Raw genomic sequence first — 11,337 nt, forward strand, 5'->3', positions numbered from 1 at the left:
GGGAAAGAGGAACGCATCAGAACTAATTAAAAACAACGGTGTATAAAGCATTAAAGTAATATCAAGAAAAAAGGTTAGAAAAAAAAAATTAACACATCCTTCAACTAAAAGTTTACTTCTTGGAGGGTTAGGAAATTGAGGGGCAGAGAAAAGAAAAATGGGTTCCGCAGAATGATATTAAAAAGGATAGGAGAAATCCATGACTTGTTCTCTTATCCGCGGAGATGGTGAAGCTCTGGGGATCTTCGTTATCCATTTCTCCATTCCCCTCCGTCATCTCTAGATCTTCTCACACATGCTCCGCGACAGCCTCCTATCTCCCCCCTTTGTTCAGGTTTGCCGTTTCCCATCATATTTCGGCCATTATATATATAAAATATCTCGTCAAGGGGCCGGGTTGTGGTGTCCGTGTGTTGCAGCGTCGCCCCGATGATGGATTGGACGGACCATCATTATAGGACGCTCGCTCGTCTTATCTCGTCTCACGCTTGGCTTTACACCGAGATGATTGCAGCTGATACTCTTCTCTACCACCACCCCCATCTCGTCTGTTTGCTCTCTTCTTCAAATACTTTTTTCTTAATTGTTTCCGGACAATCTCTCTGTGACCTGTCCTCTTTTGCGCATATTTCTCAGGACAAGTTCTTGGCTTTTTCTCCCCATCAACATCCTATTGTTCTTCAACTAGGTGGAAGCAATGTCCAGAGCCTCGCAAAGGCTGCTCAGCTTGCTACTCCTTACGGATACGACGAAATCAATCTCAAGTTTGTGCTCTCCCTTTTCTCTCGTCTTTGTTATTGAGCTTGGACGTCAACTTATACTGGGCTTTGTTGGCATAGCTGTGGATGTCCCAGCCCCAGGGTCGCTGGCCATGGGTGCTTTGGTGTTAGTCTTATGCTCCATCCTCAGGTCTGTCAGCTTCAAGATATGTATATCCTTCTCCATAGTGCATCTTACTCTTACATTTTCTTTTGTAATTTTCACTGAAAGCTGGTTGGAGAGGCTATGTCAGCCATTGCTGCCAACACCAATGTCCCTGTCACTGTGAAATGCCGAATTGGCGTTGATGATCATGATTCATACGATGAGCTTTGTGAGTTCCTTTCTAAACGGCTTTTGGTTTTCTTTTTTCTTTTTTCAAGTTTCATATGTGCTTGTTGTACCACCTCTCAAGGCCTTCTGTCAGTTTGCAGCCTGCACATTGTAACTTCTCCTTTTGCCAATTACTCTCAGGCGACTTTGTCTACAAGGTTTCTATTCTATCACCAACCAGGCATTTCATTATACATTCGCGGAAGGCACTGCTCGATGGAATCAGCCCTGCGGACAACCGACGAATTCCTCCTCTTAAGTATGACTAGCATTCGCTCTCTCAATGGTTTGTCTAAACAATGGAAGACCGCATCTTGGGTACCGCATTTTTTGAAAATTTGTTTTACATGATCTATTATGTCATTGTAATTACGCCTTTCTGCTCCAAGCTCAGGTACGAGTACTACTATGCCCTTTTGCGTGACTTTCCAAACTTGAAATTCACGATAAATGGAGGCATAACTTCTGTGTCTGAGGTGACCTTTACAGAAAAACTGATCATCTGGCTACACTTTCTGTTAACGTGATTGTTTAGAAGGAGAAACTGGATAACCATCTTTTGGGTTTTAAGGTAAATGCTGCACTGAGAGAAGGAGCTCATGGAGTCATGGTCGGCCGTGCTGCTTACAACAAGTACTGTGGAAATGCATTACAAAACTTGTTTATATTGATTTTAGAGATTTGGATCGGTTCCAAAGTTCATTGTCTCTATGCTCTTGACAGTCCATGGCAGACTCTAGGACATGTTGACACTGCAGTTTATGGTGTTCCAAGCAGCGGTCTTACCCGCCGACAGGTTCCTTTGAAGAATTCATTTCATGAATTGCTTTTTTTCTTTTTGTACTACACAGGACAATTTTCTAACATAATCAATTGTGCTATATCTGATTGTTTTCAGGTTCTTGAACAATATCATGTGTACGGAGACTCTGTTATAGGGACCCATGGAAATGGGAGGCCTAACGTGAGGGATGTGGTGAAGGTAGGACTCCTACAAAAAAGCCTGTCCGGGATTTGGTCATTTACCTCCCTTACTCTCGGAACTAATCTCACCTTTGCATCTGGAAATGTTTTCAACCCACTGTAGCCATTGCTACACCTTTTCCGTTCAGAGCCGGGTAATGGCCTGTGGAAGCGCAGAGCAGACGCTGCTCTCAGGAAGTGCTCGGTGGGTCTTTTATCAGTGTTTTACAACAAAAATTGTATTTGTAATTTTTGTGCATTTGTTTTATAAATAATGTAGTTCAAAGTTGACTTAGACTACAATCTTGAACCAATCGCTGCCTGCTTATCAAGTTATCCCAACCCTAATTGTTGATCAACCTTAGTTGACTACTAGTTGATCATGTTTTGCAGACTGTTAAATCCTTCCTCGAAGAAACCTTGACGGCCATCCCCGATTTTGTCTTGGATTCGCCTGTCTCTGAAGTTCCGCCCGGGCAGGAAGATCTTTTTGCTAATGTATACAGTTTAATGCCTCCTCCATTTGAACCTCGAGGGCAACTCATATTATGTGCTTAGGTTCATACTTACTCGTGTATTCAAATGTTTTATGGTGCATTAAAATGAGATATGAGTGACTTGGATTGACATGTAGAGCATTTACTATCTAGTTGGCCGTTACCAGATGCAACAAACAAGTAGACAAAAACCGAGATGTGCTATACTTCTTTCCAAATGATTTTGGAGGGGGGAATCTGTTTGAACCTAATATGACATGAATGGTGTCTGATCAAAAGATAAGTGACATAAGCCTGTGAACATTTACGTATGTCTTTGGTCAGTTACATGGATCTGACTAAATTTTAGATGAACATAATAAGATAATGGGACCAACGAACGGCAAAAGATAGGGTGTCAATTGGGCTGATCCGGTTCGAGTCCATTTTGGATTCGGTTTCGAGTTTGCATGGGTCTAAAAAATCAATCTCGAAGTTTGATCCTATTGACCTCGAGTCGGGTCTAGGGGTATCAATCGGGTCGACCCGGCCCAATCCGGCCCGAGTCCGCATTCGGTCCGAAGGTTTCGCGTTCGGATTCGGGCTGGCCCGATTTTTTTCGCGTCTAACTAGTTAAGCCCGAAGCCCGACCCTATATATACCGGGTTCGGGTCGGACCGGACCGGATCGGTATGCATAAATCCTTTGTAAAACTTATTTTTTTTTTAAATATCGGATTTTCGGATCGATCCGATTCGAACTCGAAGTCCGAATTTTTTCGGACAGAGAAATTTAGGCTCGAAGTCCGCTAATTTTATCAACTGGTTTTTTCTAATTAATTTTTTTTGAAAAAAAAATTAGATTTTCATACCAACCTAAAATCCGATTTAAATCCGATACAAAAGCCCAAATTTATTCAAAAGGTCCGAAATATTTATCGGGTGAATTTGATCGGACTTTGCGTTCCCGACCAAAATTAACACACGGAGAAGGGTAAAAGGAAGTTAAGAACGGGAACCCAGGGGGAAAAAAGCAGAATACACAAAAAAAAAAGAAAAAAAGAAGGCGGATTAGAAAGAAAAAAAAGGGACTCCCAATCCCGATAGGGGAGAAGAGGGCAAAGGTTAGCTCAGCTTGAGGGAGGAAAGTGCAAGTCGTAAGCGTCAATTCAGGTTTTCGCAGAGGAAGTTGGGAAATAGGGTTTAGCGATGGAACCACTGGTCGTTGATGCGGGCTCCAAGCTCCTCAAAGCAGGAGCTGCAATACCCGATCAAGCCCCTGCAATGGTACGTAACTTTCCCACTCTCTTCTTCCGTTTCCGAACAGTGTTGGAGACACGAAGTGATGCGGTCTTTAGCAAGCTTTTCTTCTCTGTCTTAGGGATTCGCATCAAGTAGTTTGTTTCAGAGTTCTATTTTGTTTCAAGCTCATATACTTGCTTTGAACCTTAACTTTCTTCTTGTCATTGGAGAAACACCGGTAGTGCTGCTTCAACAATCACAGTCCTCTGCTAAAATTTTGCTCGGTTACCCTGTCAGATAATTCCATCACAAATGAAGCGCATGCTTGATGGGTCCTCAGCTGATAATCCCGTGTTCGAGGACGTTACTGTTAATCCTATTGAACGGGGCTTCATTAAGGATTGGGATGCCATGGAAGATTTGCTCCGGTTTGTTGTATACACTGGGATCGGCTGGGAGGAGGGAAATGAAGGTCATATACTAGTCACAGATCCACTCTCTACTCCCAAGGTTTCGCATCTCAACTCTCTCTCGCTGAATTTCCTTGTTCTGGATTCTCTCTTCTCTTGCAAAAGTTGTGTTTCATTGTCTTGTTCTTGCGATTTTTTAAAATCGGCTCTACCAGACGTATGGCATTCAAATTTCCACTTTCTTTCTGTCCCGCTGTATGTAACAGAAGAATGTGACACCACAGAGCTTGACATTCCTCTGATATTAGCTTTTGAAAACCATCTTCAGAGTTTAATGGCGTAGTTTCCATGAAACAATTCAAACAGAACATTTTCTATTTGTGAAAGGTCCCACATTGTTGCACTAGTATCACATTTAAAAGTGAAATGCTGGGACGTGCTGATTTTCCTGTAGTGTGAACTAATATTGGCCATATTCTCCTTAAATGTTTCTTTTGGGCAGGCTATTAGAGAACAATTAGTGCAATTGATGTTTGAAACATTCAATGTCTCTGGATTTTATGCATCAGAGCAAGCTGTATTGTCCCTTTATGCTGTTGGGCGGATCTCGGGTTGCACTGTTGATATTGGTCATGGCAAGATAGGTAGCTCGTTTGGCCTTTGTGATAATTATTTATTCCGTGTCCTTATTTTTCTTCTTTTCTCTTCTTTTTGTGTATGTGAACTATATGCTTGCATGATGTATTATTACTGATGAAGTTTAAAGCAAAATCCATATTGCATGATGTATGTTCAATGATAAAATTTAAAGCAATTCATATTGCACGATGAAAATTCAAAAATCAAGTTCAAAGCAATTCATATTGCATGATATATGTTCAATGACGAAGTTTAAAGCAATTCATATTTGTTATACCACTTGTTACGAAAACCTTTTATATTCAAGGCTTTGAACTCTGATAGCTTCGTTAGCCAATACTTTCATCCTGATGGTGGACTTTCTCATGGTTGAATTGAACTGACAGTTCATGCTTATCTAGTTGGTTTTGCTAATTGTTATGTTATATCTTTTAGCATGTTATGATACTTCAACCTGTGATTGATCTCTCTATTGCTCACCCTGTCGCAGGCATATTTAACTCTTTCTGTTGTAGCAGATATCGCTCCAGTTCTTGAAGGTGCTGTTCAGCACATTGCCTCAAAACGTTTTGAGCTTGGTGGAGCTGATCTAACAAAACTATTTGTTCAAGAGCTTGGGAAATCCAACCCATTGATGAATCTTAACATGTCTGATGTCGAAAAACTGAAGCATCAGTATGCATGTTGTGCTGAGGATGAAGTTTCATACGAGAAAACTCAGAACTGTGCAATGGAGCAGCATACCCTTCCTGATGGACAGGTTTGTGACTATAGATCAATAACTACAATTGTGCTGTCAGCTGAATTTGGTGTCTGGTTCCTTCTTCCATAGCCTCTCCATTGTTGTTTTGTCAGTGCATGCTCTGAACAGATTTTCCGTTGTTTGCTCGAGTCTTTTGACATCTTAGATTGGCCGAGTAATGTTGTACCCCATTGTAAGTGTCATTCTGTGTCTATGCATGTGAACTAATCCACCTTAGAATTGTCCCGAGACAGTCCGAGAAAGAGTTTTAAACACCCCGAAAACAATGATGCGGTTAACATGCACTTGTATCAGAAGACTCCCAAGTTTCTATGCAGTTTACTTGCAAGCCCAAATGTATACTAGCATCAAGAAACTGATCTAACTCAGACGACGACCAGTTTGGGTTTCCTATTCCATGTGTTCTATTTCTGTACTTTGTGTAGTATTGTTTGCTTCTGCCATGTCGAGTTGTCTGCGTTCCAGAGACTGCAAGGTTTATTATATTTGTCCGGGTGGTTTTAGGTGATAACCGTTGGACGGGAGAGATACACTGTTGGTGAAGCTCTATTCCAGCCATCAATATGGGGTCTAGAGGAGCATGGAATCGTTGAGGAGCTTGTCCACATTATCTCTACGGTGTCATCTGAGAACCACCGGCAGCTGTTAGAGAATACCGTACTTTGTGGTGGTACAACCTCCATTGCGGGTGAGTTACCCTTGTGGCTTGTGAAACTTCAAACTTTGGACCCTGTGACTGGGTTTTTGGAATTTCAAAATGCATTGACAGAAACATCTGTAATCGTGGCAGGGTTTGAAGCTAGATTTCAGAAAGAATCAAACCTGTCTTCATCTGCTATCCGACCTTCCCTGGTTAAGGCAAATCCCAAGCTCCAATTTTGTCATAGATGTCATTTTTTTCACTCTGCTAATGGTTTCATGAAGTCTCCACATTTGTTTTGTGTACAGCCACCCGAGTACATGCCTGAGAATTTGGCGATGTGTTCAGCATGGGTGGGAGGAGCAATACTTGCCAAGGTTGTGTTCCCTCAGAACCAACATGTAACAAAAGCAGACTACGACGAGACTGGGCCCTCTGTTGTTCACAGGAAATGCTTCTGACGGTGTTTTATGTCTGAGATATTCAGCATCTGTTATGTTGTTCTCCATGATATGTGTTGCACCTATGTTAAATTAAAACACGGAAATTGAAGGAAAGGGATTCGTGGCTTTGCTAAAGTAAGTGCTGAGGCCTTATTCCTGTTTTTTGGCTATTGTTCATATGATTATGCTCTGCTTACTGTGTTCTTGGGATGGTGACACGATGAATAATTATCAAGTAAAGGCTCTTTCCGCAAAATCTTCTCGCAATGGCAAGCGTTTTGTTTTACAAATGTTACCCTTTGGCCTTCCGACATTATTCATGTAAAACATCTTTTCTACATATTTTTCCTATTTCTTGTCCACGTTACTTGAGCTTCTGATAAATTCTCTATATTTAAGTAGGGTATAAATCTTATGTCTAATAGTTAAGGAGGAAGATGAATCTTGTATAGAGTGGGTTTAGGAGCATATAAAACAGGTCATTATGTACACAGAAACTTCAATGGCGAACATAAGAGATTGTAAGTTCACACTATCTTCGGAGTTGGTGGCAGAGTATTTTTCATAACCTTAGATACCTTTTCGGTTCACGACGGGGTTCTGAAACTTGGAAAAACAAATCCGTAAAAGATGTGAAGATTGGTTTAGCGTCTGGACGGGGACGGTAGAGGGAACGAATAGCAATGGGATCCCAGAGAGGGAGAGGAGGGATGAGGTCAAGAGGCGGCCATCGTCTGCAGCATATCTTATGGGTGGACACGTAGAGCGTATGGACACTTCCAAATCTACCACGTGGCACCGCTTCCACGTTCTCATCGGCTCCACCCCCCCTTGTCTTTTGCTTATTTAAGAAGGAATGAATAAGCCATATCCATATAACGATAACAATAGTTAGTATGGCACTAGCAGAAGAGCCCATCCTGTCAAGATTGGATCGGCTGGACAACATGGTGAGGAGGCTGGAGGAGATGAAAGGGAGTGGGAGATGGATCCCTTCGTCTCCCTCCACGGTCACGAGTGAGGGTCAGCATTCGTCTTCCTTGGATACCTCCCCCAGGAGCATCGACAAGCACTGCCTTCCCATGGATCGCGTCATCGTCGAGACTGAGCTCAAAGGCACCCTTCTCCATCGCCTCCATCATCTCGAGGATCGTCTCTCCAAGGTCGAGGACACTTTTTATTCTTATTTCATACATGTTTACTTCATTATATATGTAGTAATGAACATTAATTCCATTAGGGTCTCATTCAGCTATGTTTACAGTTGGAACACGAGCTCGAGAGGAAAACAGAGGAGAACAAACCCAAGAAGCAAAAGGGCCTAAAAAAACTCGTCAAAAAGGTCGTCCGTTACGGGGGATCCCCCCGTTCCCTGTAATTTTCCAAACATCGCACTCTTCACTTCTATTAAGGTTTGAGTTTTAGAGTCAAGCTTAGGGAGCCTGTTTTTCTGCTGTATTTCCAAGAGACTGATGAAGTGTGTGGATAGGTCCTTTTTTTTTGTCTGTGCGTGCACTTGCGCTTTTTTTATTTTTAACTTTGATAAAAAAAAGAATGTATATGGACTAAAAGGATTTGCAGACAAATTGATGGATCTTTTGTGGTAATTCTCGCTCACTTCATGGATTATTTCCAAAAAAAATTGATTAAGATAATGGTACGGGAACAGTTTGCACAACTCAAAACTCAAACTCAGCAATGGGCTCGTCACGTGTCAATAAAATTGGACTTAAAGTTGGGCCTTGGTTGGGCCCCATTCATAAAGACTAGGATCCCCGCGAAAATCAATCCTCCAAAAGGAATCAAAATCCCTTCCATCTCCTTGCGCCTTGGAGGAATTCAAGTCAGATCTTCGTCGGAGGTGATTCTTTTGCTCTCTCCTGTCTTTTTTTCTCCTCTCTCCACATTGTTAGATCTCCTATTGGTTTCATCGGCGCTAACATTGATATACAATCTATTTCCCCTGTCGGAATTTGGGGGTATAATATCATCCATCTCTCTCTCTCTCTAGTTTCTGATTCCTGATCTGGATATGGAAGAGCACTTGGCAAACTCTCCTCGGCTTGATGGTATCGAAGCTAGGTATATCTCTGGTCTGAGTACTATAATGGTTGCCACCATCCAGGAAGCCAAAGACAGGATTTCTCAGATCGAGTACATCTTCTGCAGCCAATTATTCCCAACTCTTCAATCAAATTCAAAACCCCTGAAAATGGTTTATTCCGAGGCTCGTAACGCGGCCGAGGATTCCTGGAAAGAGACTGAAAAGGGTCTGTTATGTGAGATTGAAGAGCTTAAGCTGCAAAACCAACAGATCTTGGCTGAGAATCGGGCCCTAAAACTGGAGAAGGAAAAGCAATCCCGAGAATTTGATTCAACTTCTAGCCTGCTTCTCAAGGTAAGAACCCAGCATGAGAAAATTGAGGAGTTAACATTGGAGTTAAGGGAGAAATCAAAGGAACCTGATGATGGGATGGAGTTCTACAACAGACTGGTACAGTTTGAGAGTCCGGATTTGCTCAATAAAGAGAAGCAATTAAAAGAGCACGAAAAGGAGATTAATATGCTTCTTTCTCAAGTGAAGAGCCTGGAGAGAAAGACAGACTTTCTTCAAGAGGAACTTTCCAGGAAATCCTTGGTGGCAGAGAATCTGCTGAAGAAACTAGAATCTCTGTCGGTAGAGTCCACAAACAGCGAGCACAAGCTAAGCTGTCTTGGAGAAGAGAAGGAAAGACTGATTACCAGGTTGCAGATTTTTGAGGAAAACGTCCGTAGACTAGAAGAGTTGTTAAGACATAAAACTGACGAGCTTGAGGATGGAAGGAAGATTCTGGAAGGATACCGTAAAAAACTCAATTTGACTGAGATAGAATTGCTGGAGAAGAAACAACAGCTAGCTGATGATGAGAAAGAAAAGAAGTTGCTTTTGGAGAAAGTAAGAACCTTGGAGAAGGAAGCTAATAAAATGCATAAACAGCTTGGAGAACGAGGTTGCAAGTTCCTTGGAGAAAGAGGGGAGTATGAAGCTTTATGTTGCCAGAAAGAAGAAAAATCACCCGCGTTAGCTTTGGAGAGAAAGAGAAGAAAAGAGGCGTATGATGCTTACAAAAGGCTAAAATCTCAATATAATTTCCTCTGCAAGAGGTTCGGCCTTTCTGCTGACTCTGTTCTTCACCAAGATCTTGAGGAAACTAAGCAACTGGAGCAGAATGAGAGAGGTTCGGCTGTTCCACTTGGTATTGGTAGGTGTTCTTCGCCCTATCATTTCCTTAATCCCTGTGCTTAATATTTTTAACTACCGCTCTGACTTTTCTCTATGCTGTTTGGGTTAAGGGAGTGATAGTTTGCTAGATTTTCCAGCTGTCAGTATTTTCTCCGTGAGAAAGAGAGAATAACCGAAACGGCTCAGGTGCTGGCTTCTTCTCCTCTCACTATAAGCTTGCCTAGTGCTAAAAATAGTCTATCTGACGCAAAACCCGCATCAATAACTGGATCTAAGCGTCCTGCTACAAGCTGGAGGGACACAAGGTCCCGTCAATCCCCAGGTGTCTTGGATCCTCATGATGATTTTCTAGATACTCCCTTTGAAAATATCAGGAAGGACTTGGTCATAGTCAGGGGGGAAGAAACCCAAGACCTTTCTGATGGTAAGAAACATGATTCAGATAAGGAGACACAGGACATGAATCCTAACACTAGTCCAACAAAAAAACGGATTCAGGTAGTCGGAACGAGTAAAAGAGCTTTCAAGTACGTGACAGCTGTGAGGAAAAAATCTGAAAGGGAAAACTTGAAAGGAATAGAATGCAAGCAGTGCAAGAAATTCTATGATGCTGTTCTTCCAGAGAATGAAGGGGAGGAGACTGGTGGCAACAAGAAAAGCTTCAGATGCGAACACCACGAAGGAGTTTCGAGGCATCGGTACAAACATGCACCTCCAATGACTCCTGAAGGGTTTTGGAACATTGGGTTCGAGTCAGAAATGTGAATCTCCATAGGTGTGGAGCTCCTCTTTCGGGTGCATATTGAAGTTCGTAGCTACAAAAGATAAGTGCTGGGTGGCATAACAATGGAAAAATCTGCTCATCAAATGGTCGTATGAGCAATAGAGGTCTGTTCATTCAACAGCTAATTTTAACTTTGATTCCCTAGTTCATTCATGTATGCAAATTTCCAGATTCAAACAGATCTTTTGGGTCTGTTGTAATTATTGTTCACTAAAAGCCAGAATTTCGAGACCCTAAAATCTGGACGAATGGTAGAAAGCCCTTAAAATCAGGGCAATTGGGTATGATTTGTGTCTGAACGTATCTACAATGCGCCTTGATTCAGAATGTCCTCTACTGATTCAGGTTCAGCTTGAGGCCACCGGGGAAATGGGAGATAGTGCGGGTCGGGGAATCGCAAAGGGATGCCTTCCCAAATGGCGAACATGGTCCTTGAAACATTAAGAGTTAAAATTCTCTAAAAAACTTAGAAAATTTCATTTTCCAAATAAAATTAAAGAAAATATCTCAAATGAGTTTATAAAAAAATTTAGAAGATTATTCAGTGATAAAATAGACATAAAACGATAATTTTCGCCAAAAAATTAAATCTAACTCGACAAATAAATAAACGGATTTATACAAAAATTAATCTCCGAAAAAACATCTTTCGATTTTAAATAT

General features: G+C 41.7%; 3 protein-coding genes across 3 annotated transcripts; all 3 read left to right on the forward strand.

The window, feature by feature from the left end:
- Positions 1 to 135: 135 nt before the first annotated feature.
- On the forward strand, positions 136 to 2,682 carry LOC104817580 (tRNA-dihydrouridine(20/20a) synthase). Its single transcript, XM_010546830.2, has 12 exons — positions 136 to 334; positions 420 to 546; positions 637 to 764; positions 840 to 909; positions 991 to 1,093; positions 1,234 to 1,351; positions 1,487 to 1,568; positions 1,664 to 1,725; positions 1,816 to 1,888; positions 1,991 to 2,074; positions 2,180 to 2,260; positions 2,449 to 2,682. The coding sequence occupies exons 1-12, from the start codon at positions 225 to 227 to the stop codon at positions 2,611 to 2,613; spliced, it is 1,203 nt and encodes a 400-aa protein (XP_010545132.1). The 5' UTR covers positions 136 to 224; the 3' UTR covers positions 2,614 to 2,682.
- Positions 2,683 to 3,739: 1,057 nt separating this feature from the next.
- On the forward strand, positions 3,740 to 6,829 carry LOC104817581 (actin-related protein 7-like). The gene is made up of 7 exons (XM_010546831.2): positions 3,740 to 3,817; positions 4,070 to 4,282; positions 4,685 to 4,826; positions 5,340 to 5,581; positions 6,089 to 6,272; positions 6,375 to 6,442; positions 6,533 to 6,829. Exons 1-7 carry the CDS (start codon positions 3,740 to 3,742, stop codon positions 6,683 to 6,685), a joined length of 1,080 nt encoding a protein of 359 aa, XP_010545133.1. The 3' UTR covers positions 6,686 to 6,829.
- An 809-nt stretch (positions 6,830 to 7,638) lies between these two features.
- Positions 7,639 to 10,874, forward strand: LOC104817627 (protein gamma response 1). The gene is made up of 4 exons (XM_010546877.1): positions 7,639 to 7,830; positions 7,932 to 8,528; positions 8,679 to 9,947; positions 10,011 to 10,874. The coding sequence occupies exons 2-4, from the start codon at positions 8,289 to 8,291 to the stop codon at positions 10,653 to 10,655; spliced, it is 2,154 nt and encodes a 717-aa protein (XP_010545179.1). The 5' UTR covers positions 7,639 to 7,830; positions 7,932 to 8,288; the 3' UTR covers positions 10,656 to 10,874.
- Positions 10,875 to 11,337: the final 463 nt, after the last annotated feature.

This window comes from Tarenaya hassleriana, unplaced genomic scaffold (genome assembly GCF_000463585.1).
Source record: "Tarenaya hassleriana unplaced genomic scaffold, ASM46358v1 Cleome27, whole genome shotgun sequence".
NCBI lineage: Eukaryota > Viridiplantae > Streptophyta > Magnoliopsida > Brassicales > Cleomaceae > Tarenaya > Tarenaya hassleriana.